Here is a 17,978-nt window from a genome sequence, read left to right as displayed (position 1 = left end):
TGGTCTGCACAAAGACACCTTCATACTTTGAAAATGCCTACTCTTGGCACACTACATATTAACCTGTCGATGTCTCAGGGTTCAGAAGGTTGAGGTCACCCCGAGATCATAAAGAGTCTTTGCTTCCTAGCTTGACACAGCCAAAGAAGGAGTCTGGAATGCTTCGGATCATGTTCTCAAGGTTGTTTATTTTTTCTTATCTATAACACTCTTTCTCTGACCTGCTGAGCTCTGTCTAGCAAGGAGGCCATGGCAATCTGCTCTGCCCTCTCAGGTGGTGTTTACCTTTTATATCAAAAGTTACATATGGTCTGTTTACAATAATGTGCCAATATCTAACATCTATGTTGGACAGTGTGTCTCTACCTTAAACCAGTAGAAAAGTGTCACCATCACACCAAGACATGGACAACAAGATGAAGGAGAAGAAGGCTAGGACATGCCCAGATTCCTCCATCTTGTACCCTTGAATCACATTCTAAAAATCCCAAAATTCTACTCTTTCACCCTGTGTCAATTCACCTATTACACTACTCAAACCCTTGTGACTTGTAATTCCTCACACAGAGTTGGCAGTTTTCCACGGGCTAAAATTGAAGCCACAGATGTTTTTGACTTCATGCCAGGGTCTCCGACCCCCCCTGCCAGGGTCTCGAAACAGCCAGGGCAGCCAGAGGGATATCCTGGACTCTGACATTAACCATCAGTGGCTTCTGATGTCTTTACATGGTGGCATTCACTAAGGCTTTTTTCCATCAATTCCATTATTCTTAATCTTAAGGTTCAGTCTTCTATTATAACTAATAGATAGTTATTTCATCTTGCATGAGGACTCTGCATACTTGTGCAATTTCAAAAGACAATTTCACAGGGTCACTCTGGTTTGAAAATATGAAGGCAGATGCCATTTTGATGCTTTTTTGAGAAAAAGAACAAAAATGTGCTTGAGGCCAATCTGCAAACCAGTGTGCACTTTCATGTGAGTTTTCTGGAAAAGTCATATTTCTAAACTTATCTTGCTGCTGGTGAGGCATACGTGAAATGTGGGCAGAAGCTCAAAGGCTGCATGTAAAGCAATACGAAGCATTCACAGCCCATCAGTCTGACTGATTCTATCAAAACTATTTATATCCTTCCTCTGGTGGCCCAGAGAGCTACATTTGTAAGTGCCTTCCATGCTGAGAGGCAGAGTGAGACATAAAACCACATAAACTGAAGAAAGATTATTGTCCTTGTACTTCCCCTTTTTCTTATTTTTTAGTCGTTCTTTCTGCAGTTCAACTTTCCCTTGACCATAAGCATGATGCAACAGTCTGGGTCTTCTCACACCTGCAGTTAGAGGCCAAAGAAGGAAAGGAACCATGGGCATCCCATGTTAAAGGCAGAGATGGATCTTAATCTAATGTGTGCAGCAACTGGTCCCCAAGTTTTCTAGTCAGTGGGCCAGTGCCAACTCTCTCCACTGTCCAGGAGTCACCAGGTTTCTCCTTCATCAAACTGCAAATGAACTCTTGCTGTAGCCAATTTACATTACATAATCTTCATAAAGTTATGAGAACAAGCTGCACTGAGATTTGAGTAAGATCAACAGAAAAGCAAATCTTTCTAAACTTTTTCACAGGTCTCCAGGTGGAAGGCTGGGGTTTACCTTTTTCTCTTTTAACCCCAGACTACATCAACAGGTTTGTTGACATTATTCCATGGGAACAACCCCACCTATGGTTGATTTGAGGTTGTTCTGCCCTGTCAAGTGCTCCCCTCATCTTTCATCCCTCCTGTCACTAGCAGTGGGCAAACACTGTGTGCTCTCATGCTTGTCATACCACTTTAATCAGCAAATTTCAATACCTTAGTTTGAAACTGTGCTCCCAATCCTACTTGGCAGGAAGAAATATCTTCCCTAAAATGAGATTGGTTATGATATGAATAGAAGAACATAAGAGGAATTCTGTATTCATGTCAATTAGGAGTATTTGAATAGTCTTTGTACCTTTTGGGTTAGGTTGAATATTTTAATGACTTGTTGGGTGTTCTTGTGAACACGTTTGTGTGTATCACACATTTGCAGCAAAATAACTTCTCTCTCTGCAGCACTAATTGCCTTCTCCCTGCATGGAGGCTCGGTGTGACGAGTGAGGTTTAACCTCTGCATGCTGAAACAGGACTGATGTGCTGTTCCTCTTCAGAATGTACACGTGCTTGCAAAGGCTATCATGGCAGAAGGAGCTTATCCAGAAACTCAAGCAGATTCAACAAATGTGTCTTAAGGACAGCTGAACATGGTCTCACTGAAAAGGACTAATAGATATGGAATCTGAAAGTAACTTTGTTGAAACAGAAATTTGACAAAGACTTTTTACACAAGGTACTTCTTTCAGCTTTCCATCATAACTTGTAATGTTAACTATATTTGTTCATGTTAATATCACCTTACAGTGGCATTCATTAAGTGTTTGATACAAAATGGGGGAAAGCCAAAAGGGTAAGAACCCTTAATTCTGAACAGGATCCACACAACACAACAGCTGCCATAATCTCTTTATTATTGTCCAGTAAAAACATTATGTTTTCACTTCTCCACATGCTAGATGTACAAAGTTAGTTCTAGTTCTAGTTAGCTCCAACATATAGCAGTCTCTGCACTCCACAAGAAAAAAATCATATTTTGATAGTGCTAAAAAAAAAGTTTAAAAAAATTTCTTTTTTTTATTGAGATGGGAAAAAATTAACCCAGTGTGATCAAGATGACAAAAACACAGTATCAGTCATTTGAGATTATTACTGAACAGATTTACTTTTGCTATTACTTTAATTTTATTGTTTGCAAATAGTAAATATTAATCTTTTTGATTAATGACCGAGGAAACAAAAAGTAAGGAAGTGCACTAATGGACATCCATTAAACTATATGAATTTTTTCAAAGTAATTTTTTTTCTGGGATTTCCTTGACAACACTATTTTAAGACAACTATTATATTAAAGAAGTGTTCTAAAGATATACAGAACTGCTTTGTAAGTATAATAGTACTGCTTTGTAAGTATAACTTTTTATCTTTGTTACTTTTTTATCAATCCTTGTTCCTTTTTCTCCAGGAAAAAAAGAAAAAAAGAGAGTCCTGTTAAATAAATTTGTAATCCAGGTCCACAGATGAAGGCTTCCAAATGCATAATGAGTGTGTCTGAATTAAAGCCAGTGGAAGGCTGTCAAGTGCCCATACACTGAAGGAAAGGAGCCTGTGGGGATGCTGCCCAAGAGACAGCATGATGAGAGAGCATGTCCTGACCACTAAACACCTTTCCCCAGAGGTGAAAGCCAGCTTGCCACAGCTTTGCTGGCTTGAGGCACAAACCCAGATTCAAGCTTCCAGACAGAGTTGTGTCTTCTCTGTGCTTTCCAGGCAGCTCTGTATGATGTGATGGTAACCAATGGCACAACACACTAGCCCAGATTGCTCTAAAAATTCAGTGCTGAGCTCTGAAACATGCATTCCATCTGCACACATATTGTTCATTGCAATCACACTCACAAGCATTACCTGCAGCAGTATCTGATGAGAAAGATAACATTCCCTTTCTTGCAGTGCGAGGCGAGGATAATGACACAGGTTTGGGTTTTTTTGCCTGCTAGTATAGCATGACTGGAAATTAGTGGTCTCTGGCAATGCCTCAGCACTCACAGGCCCTCTGCAGACTTCTCACCTGCAGCTCATTGTGTGGCAGCCTCAGAGAGGTAATCAGTCACCCTTCCCAGTTATCATCCACCCTCCTGAGCCACCTGTGACCAAAGAGATAAGCTGCTTCTCTACAGCACATATGCCTACAAAGAAGAGCCTTTTCCAAGGCTGAGAGTAATGTTTACCCAAGTCCCAGCTTCCCCCTGCAGAGAACCTTATGCACAAAGCACCTTTCAAAAGCTCCTGGGATCCTTCCTTGAATATTTAACAATAAGTCTGCTGTCCATGAAGCTCCACCATGCAAGTGAAAGGATAGAATTCTCCTTTAGTTTTGCTTAGAATCCTATGTGGGGGGAAGATCATAATTTGTATTAGTCTGTATTGTAATTTATTTGATGTTATGTGAAATTTATTCAGAAACACTGGTGGCCTTGTAATCCAATGAGGCTAAAGACCACATGCAGTTGTTTGAAGCCAGTACTGGCATTTCAATGTCAGCTGCTGTGCTTTTGATGTCTCCTTAAAGCTGCCTTAACTTGGTCTTGAAAGAGAAAATAGTGTTGCAAGAAAAGGAAAAAAAATAATTTCCTATGTATACACTAAATTCAATAATTAAGCCTAATCTGATGTAAAAACATCCAAGCAAAGCAAACACACCCTCTTCTCACTTAAATGCAACTATAAGCAGGTTCTGGGAGTATATGTAAATATGTAAATATGGAAAAAACTCATGAGATAAAGACAGTTTAATAAGTAAAATAAAAAATATCAAAATAGAAAAACAAAGTCAAGGGAAAAAACTCATTAAAAAAAACGCCAAAAATATTGTTCATCACCAGCTGACCAATGCTGACAGACTTCAAGCAACAGCAGGTCTGGAGAGTTCCCTCCCTCACAAGTTTTTACTGCTGAGCATCATGTCATATGGTAGTCTTGGACATTCCTTTGGTCAGCTGTCTCAGCTGTGTCCCCTCACAACTTTTTGCGCACACTCATCCTAGTCACTGGCAAGGTAGTCTGGGAAGCAGAAATGGCCTTGAATCCTGTGTAAGCACTGTCCAGCAATAGCTAAAACGTGGGTGTGTTATCAACACTGTTTTGTTTGAAGATTCAAAAAATATCCCACATGAGCTGCTATGAAGAAAATTAACACAGTCCCAGTTAAAACCAGTATAATCCCTTAAGCAAAATGCATAATGACAACTGCATCTCTAACAACTAGGCCTCTAGAGTCCACACAAAGCCCACAGAGCCTCTAACAAACCTTGACCACACCATGTGGGGCTGGTTGTGGTGACAAACATATTGGCACCACCTTCGTTGTGACAATGGATTACATAGAGCATCAGGAAGAAAACTGCATTAGGACCAGAAATGCAGTTTTTTCTCAGTTTCCAGCTGCTGGGGATGCATAAGGTGCAAGATGGATCAGGAAGGAGAGAAGCTGATGGCTGTAATGATGCCTTGGAAAGGAGGATCTCATAACCGGAGCACTCAAGGAGCAAATGCTTTTCTGTGCATGCATCCTGGGGGATGCTGTTTGCATTCCCTCAGTGTGTAGGAGCCAAGTCAAGCCCTAAAAGAGGAAACAAGGGGACTGAGGAGGAGCAAGGGGCAAAGGGGCCAATGTCTCTGGCTGTGAGCAGGAGAGGACATGCAGTGGGTGATGCTGCACCCTAACAAGATGTCCCATACTTGTGCCCAGGCCCTGGCACAAGGGCACCTTGTGACCTGCCTCTCTGCAGTGTCTGCTTCCCTGTGCAGCACAGCTTATCCCCTCCAGTCCACTCACTCCCTGTGCTCCAGCATATGAGGACCAGCAGGATTTGGCCACTGAGACTGATTTGGGTAGACCGTTTCAAGCCCTCTCACAGCACAGTCTCCATCCAACAGATCCCTTGGGTCTTGGTGCAGACAGGCCAGTGCATAGACACAGGGACCATCCAGACCACTTCTGTCCTCCTCCCACCGGGACCTGTATAATCCAAATCTATCCACCTACTCAATAGGCAAAAACACAAACTCCTCTATCTCTGAAAATAAAATCACCTACAGCTGAGCTTCCAAAGGCATCCCACAGAGAGATTTGGAGCAGATTCTCTGCCTCCCACTGCCTTGTGCCATGTGCTCCAATTTGCAGCTTATACCAAGCACATGATATTGTTAAACACTGAGATGTGCATTATACAAATATTTCTGTGATGATGTGACTACTCTGCAAAGCCATGGAGGCAAAAGGGAATGCAGAGGGGGCTGTGACATGTTTGGCACTCACTGCACAGCTCCGCTTCCCTGCCAGCAGCCCAGTGAGTGAAGCCCACCACAAAGGAAGAAAACACCCTTGTGAAATCCTTGGGAGAAGGGGACATAGACACATGCTGCAGCACAGCAGCGTAGTGGCTGTCACATAATACTACTTCTTGGACAGACAGCATGTTCCATTTGATTCCCTAAAACTTTTGTCAGGAATTGCACAGCTTAGTATCAAGGTTTGGATACTGCTACACTTACCCCACACACCACTGCTGGATCCCAACCAAGGCAGTCAGCTGCAGGGCTGAAATCAGACCCAGAACCCAAAAGGGTGTTGGCAGTGCTGCTGGCAGTGCAGCTGTAACACCAGGGCTGTGCCCTGCAGAGGACGACCACACTGCCCAGTGGGCTGGGCTGAGCTTTTTAGGAAGGCAGTGAATCAAATTCCAGTGCTGGCCATAGACAGATGCTTGCACCTCTCTGCTCTGTGTGCTGAAACTTCTATGGGGAATCAGACAGCTTCAGTTCCAACCCTTTCCTTTAGCTTAGACATGGTAGTAACAGCCCCACCAAGACAAAGCCAGGCCCACAATTTTCCCCAGGGATCTACTGTGAACTACAGAGCATAACCTGGAGCATGTCTGTTGCTAAGCATATGCCCGCCTGCCCTGCCAGCTGTTACAAAACATCTCATCTGAAAATTTGAATAAGCATATAACATAGTTTGTTTAGTATTTTTAAAAAGACACAGGCAATGCAGGAATGAGTGAATAAAAAATTACCTGTTACTGTCTAAAGATTTAAACACAGATAAGTGAATCAGGCTTTCTAGTAATAAGGACAATAGAAGTCTAGAAATATGCCCTAGTTGAAGGGTACTGAGGATTATGAATAAAACTTATTTCAGAGATTCTGTCTAAGACTAGAATATAAAAACTTTACTTTAAGTAATTTCTTGTAGTTACCTTTGAGGAATGCATAATTCCTGACATTAATTTAGCTAATGGACCTATTTTTGTTATATTTATCTTCAGATCTGAAGGAAATTTACTATTACTGCCCTTAAAAAGGGCAGAAATAATCATGTCAGTATTTGTCATTATTTTTGATAGCTTATGATATATTCAGCACTCCAATCATTCTGCTCAGTACTATCATATTGATTGGTAAATGAATAGTTCAGTGAATATGTGGTTGGAAAATCTAATTTCTGAATTTAGTTTCTAAGCAATCATCTCTTTCTGTTTTTTTGGCATGTCCCTCTGCAGTGGCCCAGGCACTGGACATATTCCAGTTGCAAACTGCTTTTCATTGACAGCTGTGCTGCTTTTTAGACAGCATTTTGTGGTTCCAGAATTTAATGTTCCCAACTGTGGCAGCTATACAAAAGATGCTGCAGAGAACTGCAAATTCATTCCAAGCTGGGCTGGACCTAACTGCAAAAGATGACATCTCCAACAAGTTTTAGCTGGCTTAAAAAGAAGTCTCAGTCCTGTGCTCCTCTGTCCTCGTGATTCCGGTCCAAATTTACTTACCTTTTCCCTTCCCAGCAGCTCTCATGCAGGCTACAGCTGCACTGTAATGAGGAGACAGGCAAAGGAGGCATGTGGGTAAGTCCTGAATACAGGATGGGCAGCGTTGAAACTAGGAAAACTGCAAAAGACAGAGAGCAGTGAAGGCACATGCAAAGAAAACAAGTGAATAATCTGCATAGTGGGTTCAGTAGACTGCAGAAGGAAAAAAAATAAAAGCAAACTGGTAATACGAACTCTGCTTAAAGCTTCTAATATAGTCAAATGCTCTTCCACTAAGAGTTCTTGAAGTACACCTGGAACTCACATGACAGGATGGTTTCACCAGAGATTTCCTGCAACACCAAAAAATGAGAAGCAAGCTCAGGAGTCAGTGTGGGAACATGTTTATCCCATGTGCACCTGAGCACGAGCTGCCACCCAGACAGGTTCTGTTTGCACACTCCTTTCTCAAAAGAACACAAGTGCTGAAAATGAAACTGTTTCTCAGGCAGTAGAGGGGAAATGTCCATGTCTTGGCGCTGCATATCTGCAAGAGCAAGCAAAACTCTGTGAGAAGCACTGGAGCAGGGCCATATTACTTCTGTATTGGCTCACAGTCCCTGCTCGAGGAGAGAGGCAGATCTGGATATTTTTCTGTCAACAGACACTCACAAAGATCAATTTATCAGTTTGACCCATAATGAAAGAGACATCTAAGACAAAGGTAACATCAGTTTCTAGACATGAACCATCCATCTTTATCTCTGGAGAAAAATACCCAAGCAGCTTGCTTAGAGTTTGCACCAGGTGTGCACAGAGAAGAGGTGCTGCCAAACACTCTGCAGTTTTAGAAGATGTGTAGATGTAGCACTTAAAGCTAGTATAGTGCTGGACTTGGACTTGCTGTGTAATCAGTTGGATTCAATGATCCTAAGGTCTTTTCCAACCTAAACTATTCTATGATTCTATGATGTTGGTGATAAACATCCTGGAAATGCCCATGCCATAAGCCAGTTGCTTCCCAAGACCTAGTCTTGCTTAAGTAAGCCAAGGACAGTTTTGCAATTCATGTCAGAGAGGCTATTTGACACTGGGACCATGTTCAGATAATGAGGAAACACTTCAGTAATCACAGATGGAACTATTAAATTTGTGCATGTGTTCTTCTCTGAGAACAGTCCTCATGCTCTTAAGGTGTCTAATTGCTCTATTACACCGAGATTTAAAGCATAGTTCTCAAATTTAAGTAGAGGTTATAAACAGCAGTAAATAAGTAAATTTTGTTGCTGTAATTTCCAAACAAAACTAAGAGGAGTTTCAGAAATGTAACAGTTACAGTCAATGTTATGACACTGACATAGGGAAAGCTGTGTATTTTTATTTCTATGTGGTCACAGCTTCACGTGGCAGATTTCATAAGAATTTAAGAAAACCATGTTGTTCAGTGCTCCCTCTACCCCCTCTTTCCAGTGTTCCATTTCAGAAAAAGAAACTTATTTTTATGCTAGAAAAAATGCAAAAATTGCATCTAAACAATGGCATCATCTGAAGACAACCAGACTGCCAAACTTCATTGTACCAAAAACATTCAAAGGCATGAAGAAAATAAGATTTTTGTAAAGCCTTGGTGCTGCATTTAGTCACAAGCCAGGAAATCCCTGTAAGGAACTGAAAATCCTTTCTATATTTAGCATCAGCTTAATAGGATAATGTGGCTACAGTTTAGTATTCTTCAGATTGATGGATTTTTGCATTGCCTCACTGAAAAGGCCAGGCTTCTTCAAGAAGTCTGATCTTGCTACTTTTGCAATAAGATGTCTTATGGTCAAGGAGAACAACTTCCACTTTACTCTTTTGATAGTTCATTGTCTTATGCAAGAGTAATACTGCTCTGAGGAGGCCAACACAAAATTGTCTGCTTTCTGTCTTTTAAAAAAGGTGCCCATACCATTCTGCAAAACAAAGAGTTGTTAAGGTATAGTCATCTTTTATAGCTTCAGTATTTTCAGGGATATCTTTTTCTGCATAGTACAATTCATGTTTGCAATCCTATAAGAATCATAGAATTACTACATTTGAAAAAGACCTCTAAGATCATCGAGTCCAAGCGTTAACCCAACACTGCCTTGTTCACCATATCCACCAGTGCCACATCTACAAGTCTTTTAAATGCCTCCAGGGATGGTGATCCCACACCTTCCCTGGGAAGCCAGTTCCAATTCCAATTTAAAATAGTATTCTCTGACTTGCTCTAGTATCTTATCACAAAATCCCATTTGAGGACAAAATGGAGAGTTTCATGTGTTAAGAAAATGCAGCAATGCTCTAACCAGATGCAGAACATAAAAGGAACACATCCTAAAAGTTTCAGAATTGCCTTGTTGTGCCCTAGGTTTAAACTGATCTCCAGTCTTCCACCTGCAAATAATACAGGAGACAGTAAATGAAATTCATAACATTTTTGTGCCAAATTTTCAAAAAGTGTCCACCTCCAACTTCATTTTTAAAAAATATGCTATAATATTGCCATCTGCGAATGTGAAGCTGTGAAAGCATGAATCTGAAATCTGTCAGCTGTTCATCAACATGCTGGTAATAAAAAAATGCAAGTGACAGAAGGTTGGGTTTTGGGAAGGAGGTTGTGAAGGGTGAGAGAATTGTGCCTATTTTGCCAGAAGGCCATGAGAAGCCCCACCTAGACCAAACTTGGGGCACAGCCAGGAGCTCCACACCACTCATGCCTGGCTGGAGAGAATCCCAGCCTTCCCATGGGGACAGCATGTGACAGATCCCTGTCTCTGGGGCTAGAAATCAGACACCTCTGTAATTTCAACATGTCCAAGGGATATTCACTGAAGTAGGAGAGAAATGCTCATAATGGCACACCAGCTAGGTACCCAACACCCAGCACTAACAGTTCAGTATTTGCTCTCAAGCCAACTCTTGACTTTTAAAACCCACCATCGTTAAAATAACTTTTTTCTTGGGAAATTAAATAAATAAAGTTTATTTCCAAGAGGAAGATAATGTATTATAAAAATATTAATAATTCTAAAAAATTTGACCTGGTAGAAACCTTTCTTCTTTTTTTCTCATTTCTTCTCACTCAGTATTCAAAGGCTCTATTATGGAATTGTTCAAGCCATTGCTTGTAATACAGCATATTAATAAATTAATTTTCTCTTTATAATTGTAGTTTTCCATTCCAATTTCCCTTATCTGACTTCTGCACGATTTTTTCAGATGATAAAATATAGTTAATTCATTCATGACTTTTAAAATTCATATTTCACATAATTATGCTGGCAAGTTTGCTCATTGATCCCTCTCCCCTATAGTTTTCAGTTACCCATCTGAAGAGATTCCTTAAACTTCCCTCTCTTTTAGAAGCTTTAATTTAATTCACACCTTTTGTAAGAGAACTTTTATGAATAGCAATTTTTTCACACATGAGAAAGCCCCCTTATTATACAGGATGATATTAATTATCATTAGCTGCATGCTTCTTAGCAATTCTGGCACCAGTTTGCAGTACACACCTATAAAAACTCATAATGCAAAGTCTCAAAACTTGCTGGAACAACATTTTCTTAGTGTTGAATGAGGCCTCATAAGAACAACTGCCTTCAAAGTCCAAACATCCCATAATCTGCTCATCTCCAAAATACATCACAGCTTTTGATCTCTGCACAAACCCTGCTGTTGTATTAGCTCATCTTTCCAAAGGATGCCCACTTTTGACATCTTGACTTCACAATTTTAAAAGGCGAATGAGTAACAGCTTCTCCTAAATTGTCTTAGAAGATGAATTGCTTGTAAATTCACAGCTTGTTTTCTAGTTTTGACTTCTAACCCTTAAGTAATACTTAAACAAGGATTGAATAAGTTTTTAGACTTCTGAGTCAAGCCCAGAGATGGCCACAAACACCCTTTGATGGGTATTTGATCCCCTGAACACCCACACAGCATCTTCCTGCTTCCACCAAAACTCCTCTCTCCTGGTGAAATTTGGCTTCTCATCACTCATCTACTTTCCTTTAAAAGATGGCCAAAAACGGAAGTGAATGAGAATGTACAGCCCAGTCTTTACATTGTATCTGAGACACCGCAGTACCCTGAATATTGAGGTTTAGGTTCAAAGCCTTCCTCATTCTGAGAAAGTTAAACCTTGGTGTCCCACCTCTCATAAAAATGCCCTTTCACCCCTTTCTGAGCCCAGAAACAGGTGAGGAACAGGAAGGGGCTGGTGGTTAAGCCACCTTTTTCCTCTTAGAATAGTCAGAATTGGGTTGTAGTTTCAAAACACATGAACAGTTACCAGACTCACCATCAGCTTGTCCTCCTGGTGTGTTTTAAAAGAAAGCATTTAAACATGGGCTTGGTTCCAAGTCCAGGATATTCTGGACTCAAGGTCCTGTGTTGGTGGACATCCATCCAGGCTCCTTACCATCCAGAGATAGTAGAAGATGTCAGACACCATTTGGCCATCAGTGTTTTCTACAATCTTGACCAACAAAATGCACCCCCTTGACTGCATCCCATCTGGAGATCATCACTGTCCCTGTGTTGCACTGAGGAAAGTGAGGCACCTCTCTCTAGGTGTTTGGGGCAGACATCACCCTGGGTGACTGAGGCTGGCTGTGAGCCTTGTGCTGGCTGACCACTACACCTCTTCTTCCCTTGGGTACAGCTCACAATCGCAGTACAAGCTACTCTTAACCCTTGGGCAAACAGCACAGTGAGCTTTCCTGACATAACGATATAACACATTTTCTAAAATTGAACACCTGTTTTCTGATCCTGTTTTCTGGAACCTTTCTTACATTGCAGCACATATGCCAAAACACAGTGTTACAGCCTCTCAGATCATTTTTAAAACTGTACTAGCTACCTCACTGCTTTCAGACAGTCTGCTTGTGTATTTGGGGATTTCTCGTTGCCACAAATACAGTATATTAGAAGCTTTAAGCAACCATTCATCACCTCCTTTTTTAGGTTTGACTTCACTCCAGGATGCAACAAAACTCCCATCAGATTTAAAATACCCAGCCTGACAGAAACTTCCACATGAAGCAGCGGGTCATTAACAAGCTGATAAATTTTCAATTGCTGCAGAAGCCAGCTCATGTTAGCTTTTAAATTAGCTTCTCAGGCATTCCAGGACGCTGATTTGAGAACTAGGATGGCCAGTACCAGGCAGGGGACCGATACAGCTAAAGAAAGCTCATGAGCCAGTTCAGAAGATATGTTCCAAGTTCCTCCCCAGGTCTTTTGCCTTTTATTCTCCAATTCAGGTATTACATTTCCACTGGTTTCCACCAGGATTGTGCATGCACCTTGACATGTTCACAGAAGTTCCACGATACAGAGTTTCACAACTGGGACAGGTCCCTACAATCGGGACACCAGGGTGACAAAACAGATTCTGGTGAATTTCCCACTGAATAGGATGGAGAGAACATAATTACCACATCGTAGCACTACAGTGTCTCATAAACATAGAATAGACTAGATATATTTACCACAAAAATCACAGAAAATAACTTATCAAAGAATATATATTTTCTGTAAAATATACATTTGTAGAATATAATTTTAATACAATTTTTATACTTATTGATGTTTGGTTTGCAACACTTTGTATTAAAAAAAAAAAAAAACACAAAATATTCTTGCTGCCAGAATTTTATTTCTGATAATACTTATAGTTTGAGGTAACAATGAAAGAAGACTGTGTGCTGTGAACAAAGTCAGTGATGTTTGTCTGCAGTCACATTTTTGTTATCAAAGTGAAAAGAAAACTTAGGACTTGGCAGGTACACTACAATTCATAACAATTTAGGTCATGGCAAACTGAGAAAGCAAGGACTTATGCAAACCTATTCTGTTCAAATTTGTGAGTTTTGCAATATATGCCATTAGTATGACAGAAGTCAAGACAGATGTAGTTTACATCACTATCGTTATTAAACGTGTGTCTTTGTATGATCCACAGCACAGCTTACTGCAGGAACCAGGAATAATAAACACAGGGGTGGGGGTCTTTGCATGGAGCCTTAGCAATGATGACATGAATTCAGCTTTCCTTGATATAGATAAAGACTGATTTTCCATGCACACACATATTATTTACACTGACTCATCAATAGTGACTAGTCACCCCTTACTCTGGCAGCAGTAATTATGAGCGATCTCTCATCTTCTTTAACAAGCTCTGCTTCGCACGCAAAGTCTCAGTGACCTCCTCAAGATGTGAGTCGTTTATCAGGGTCCATTCAGCAGCAGCAGTCTCTTTCCAGTACAGTCCTTGGTATGGCTAAATTCCATTGTCCCTTTTTCAGCAGTCAAAAATCCATGATAAATTCTGTACAACACTGTAGTTAATATAACAGCAGCACCAAATATTATATTAATTCATTTGCTAAAAGCTGTTTGCAATTATCTCTCTATTGACAATATTTTACCAAAAGTAAATCAATGTACATCTCTAAATATCAGAAATGTATACTTTGATAAATACATTACTGTACAAGAATTCTGACATGCAGGTCATGCTGTTGGGCTTAGCTATATACAGAAGAACATGTTACATGGTCAACAATAAATTTAATTTCTTTTCCTAACAAAAAAGTAAAACATGACAGTCAGGTATTATTCAACAATTTCAAGGATCACTTAAGATTTCAGTCTTTATGGTCTTCCCCATGTAGCTCTAAAACTCTACAGTTTAAGGGTAATTTTTCCTCACCAGCCCAGAACCTCAACTTTGCCATTGCATTTGTCCTGTTGCATAAACAGAGGTTAGTATTGAATGAAAAAGCCACTAGAGGAGATATAGTTTTGAAATTGTAATGAATGCTGGTTGCTAGGAGGAAGATTGATGCAATAGGCAACCGGTCAGTGCTGAAAAGCCGCTGGAAAAATCTTAGGAGTGCACACAAGTTAGTCTAGACAATACTAACTGCACTTGAAAAATATGTATATTTCTATCTAAATAAGGATGTAAAGTCCATATGAAAAAAAGAGAAAAGGAGAAAAAGTGTTCTTAGTTCAACTTAAAAGAGGGGGGCATTTTAACAGTATCTCTGTGCTTTATGGAGACAGATGGAGAATACAAGGAGACAGGTTGCAAAACAGACAGACAAACAACATATAGGACAAAGCACCTCAAAAAACATTGACTGAAGAAATTTTTTAAGCCCACTAGCCAGAGGTATAAGGCTGGTTAAAAACCCAACTTGTGAACTACTACCCTCTTTCAATGGTAAAAAAAAGCCCCCAATAATTGTTTCAATTTTACTTGGTACTCAGCTTCTGAAAATGTTGAAGAGCCCTGGAGTAGAGAAAATACTACAGTACCAAGCAGCACTTGCTAGCTTAAAATTGCAAGTCTGGATGGCATTTACCTTTCTTGCATGTTTTGTGCCTTCCCCAAGCCATTAAGAAAGAGATCTGGCTTCTGCTTGCGTGTAACCAGTAATGACAACCTCTTTGCAGTTATCTGTGTGCAAACAACCGGAGACATTCAGAACTCTGATACAGCAATCCAGTACCAAAATAAGTTAATCGCAAAATAAAGTCGTTTATCAACAAGTAGATAGTTAAAAAATAAAGGAAAAGGTTAAACACAGAAAAACAATCCCACATGCAGACCAGTTTATCAGTGCTTTCATTTCAGCAGGATGGTAACAATGTGAGAACACACATCCAGAGCCCTCTGTGGTCTCCACAATCCGCAACACTGCTTGTCAGGTGATGGAGACAGGATGGTCCATGCAAATGAGCAAACCCTTCAGAGCAGACATCTTCAGAATGGATTAGAGTCACAAGAAATGGAGGTTCAATGGAGTGACTAATAATTACTTGGAAGCACATTATTTTAAGTAGAACTCCCTGAAAATATGTTTATTTATATGGACAACAGCATCCAATAACTGTCCTTTTATTGCCACAGGAAAATAGGACAATATAGTAGATAAAAGAAGAAATGCCACATGAAGTATCTTTAAAAGCCAAGACAAAAATCTTCAGGTACCCAAGTGGCTTTTCTTACTACTGGCAGTTGTATCGTGCAGGAGTTAGACCATATTTGTGGAGCCTATGCTTAACGCTACATTTATTTCCAATATGTGGTAAACAGTATTTTATTTAATACTATGTAGCCGATTGATGCCATCTGGTTTACAAGATGGAAGGGATGGGAGACCGAGAGCGCCTTAGAGGACAAGGTGAGCTGTAGGGTGATGTTACTGGAGACAGCCGCAGAGCATTGCCTGTCAAGCCAGCTATGTTGTTTAAGCTTCGAGATTTTTCATAGCCTTGTATGAGAAAATGCACAGACATCAGTTGAATTCAGCCAAAAAATAGACAAAGACAAACAATACAATGTAATGTAATCCAAGGAGCTATCAGGGACTCAGAGGGAATCTGCCTGCAAAAGAACTCAGTGCTGAGACACATTACTACCAAAAGATACTAATACCAAAAGATACTAATAAATAAAATTATTTACAAATTAATGCATCCACTTTTTCCCCAAAAAATTAAACAGACCACCATACAAGAGGTCTGACCTGCTCTTCCACATCCCATCTTGCATTTAGTATCACACTGTGGGCTTCAGCTGGGTTGCACAGAGAGCAAGATAAGGGATCCCACCAGGGTGACTGAGCTATCTGGCTAAGCATAATCAAAAACCCATTAAGACAGACTATAGAAACTGTCAGAATCACATAATCTCTGCTACATTCAATTCCTAATAAAGTACAATTTTTTTTTCTTTAAAATAAATAAACCAGAAACCAGATAAATTTTATACAGTATGTGTAAATCAGTTTTGCAGAGGACTGAATGATAATATAAGAAGCCTTATCTTCAAAAATATTAACCCTTAGGCTTTGCTTCTAATTTTGAAGTCTAATAAGACAGCAGAGTTTGACATATCTGTAAATGCCTCCTGAATGGCAAACTTAAAACATTGAATTTGTGCTTCTTTTCCAGATGATTTGAGCAAAATCAACGGTATTAATCCATACAGGCAAGTAGTAAATTTTTAATCATTAAATGAGGCAACCACATAAAGCTTCACAATTTGAAGGGAACATCGCACTTGCAGATATTTCTGTTCACATACACTGTGAGCTCTAGCTACCTACTTTTTGCTACTGTGGATTGTTTTCACTTTGTAGAGGCTATGCTGTAAACCAGTGAAAAACAGTGCTATTCACTGCTTCACTATCTTCATATTCAAGTATTTTCAGCAGCTTCTGAATAACCCCATTTGTTAGGAAACGTATCTGCTCGCTGGCCTGAAGATATCAGCAAGGAAAAACAACAAAGATTAAGCCAGGCAAGACCTTGCTCCTGAAGTACATGGGTACATGCTACAGTGCAAGCATGAGAAGTCTCACTGATTTCAGTGGTACTACTTATTTCCTTGATGACAAGTATGCATTTAAGCATTTGTCAGGTTAAGATATTCAGATCTAAATTGCTTGTAGGGAAATAATAAGACTTTTCCCACAGAAACCTTAAAATACAAATGACAGTAAAGCTAAACACCACATGGAATGTCAGCAAACTTCTTTTTTTGTTTGTTTTTTTCTGATTGAAGTGGTTACTGGCTCAAATGCCAGATCTCTAGGTAACAGACAGTTAATGGCATCTTTAGGAAAAATCATATCTTAGGCTCTCCCCTTATGACAAATAACATATTTCTTACTGAAACCTGCATACTGTAAAACCATACTTAAAGCTAATGTATAACCTCATGTTTGCTAAAACATTGTGCAATGTTCTCTCCAGATGACAAGGGCAGGCTAGACTGTGATACTACAGAATTCTGATACATTTCTGAAACAGCCTCCAGTTTCTGAGTTTCTATCAGTATTTACACAGACTAGAAAGAATTATGTTTGAAAAGGGAAATAAAGAGAAGCACAATGCTAGTGTATATATTTAATTCCCTGTAAACATAAAGCTTATTAAAGAAAAATCAAATAATCAGGTAGCTTTTTTACATAGAAACTAGGAAAGTAGTTTTTAAAATTATTTTCTTGCTACGCTTCTAATGATAAAAGGAAAGAACTGATAGAGAAAGATGGTAAAGATTATAAATAAAGTAGAAACTCCTAAAAAATGAAAACCAGATACACAAGATGAATAGTGAGAGATGCATGATCCAAAATCAGTACTTTTCAGGTATTTTAGTGGATCAGCTCTGAATCAGTATCATCTTGGAGATGGAGATGCAAAAAAGTTCAGAATAAATTATAATTGAACAACCAAGAATCAACCAAGGAACAAACCAAACAAGAAGAATGTACCAAAAGAAGGAAAGAAAGAAAGAGTAAAAATAAAATGTAAAAGTATTAGACTTGATGTGTGAATGACATTCAAGCATTCAAACCCATTTTTATATTATTTGAAGATATTTTCTGCTTATGGGCTAACTTCCCTACTCTGTATAAAATACACTCCAAAGTCAGTGACTAAAACATTTCAGCCTCAACTAAGATTATCATCAGAGCCAGGCAA

The 17,978-nt window shown here is 39.6% G+C and overlaps 1 protein-coding gene across 6 annotated transcripts in view; it reads right to left on the bottom strand.

Moving 5' to 3' along the window:
* Positions 1–12,686: 12,686 nt before the first annotated feature.
* KCNC2 (potassium voltage-gated channel subfamily C member 2) overlaps positions 12,687–17,978 on the bottom strand; it is a 100,502-nt gene continuing 95,210 nt past the window's right edge. For 3 of the 6 annotated variants that reach the window (XM_053943467.1, XM_053943470.1, XM_053943468.1), the window contains one exon: positions 12,687–13,816. In XM_053943467.1, coding sequence (XP_053799442.1) covers positions 13,707–13,816 — 110 coding nt within the window. In that variant the 3' untranslated portion in view covers positions 12,687–13,706. Of the gene's footprint in view, positions 13,817–14,848; positions 15,761–17,978 lie in introns of those variants that run through there. The other 3 variants (XM_053943469.1, XM_053943471.1, XM_053943472.1) reach the window with 2 other exon arrangements.

Source organism: Vidua chalybeata, chromosome 5 (assembly GCF_026979565.1).
Source record: "Vidua chalybeata isolate OUT-0048 chromosome 5, bVidCha1 merged haplotype, whole genome shotgun sequence".
Classification (NCBI taxonomy): Eukaryota; Metazoa; Chordata; class Aves; order Passeriformes; family Viduidae; genus Vidua; species Vidua chalybeata.
Note: the sequence above shows the minus strand (reverse complement) of the source record. Positions and strands in the feature narration are given on the sequence as shown.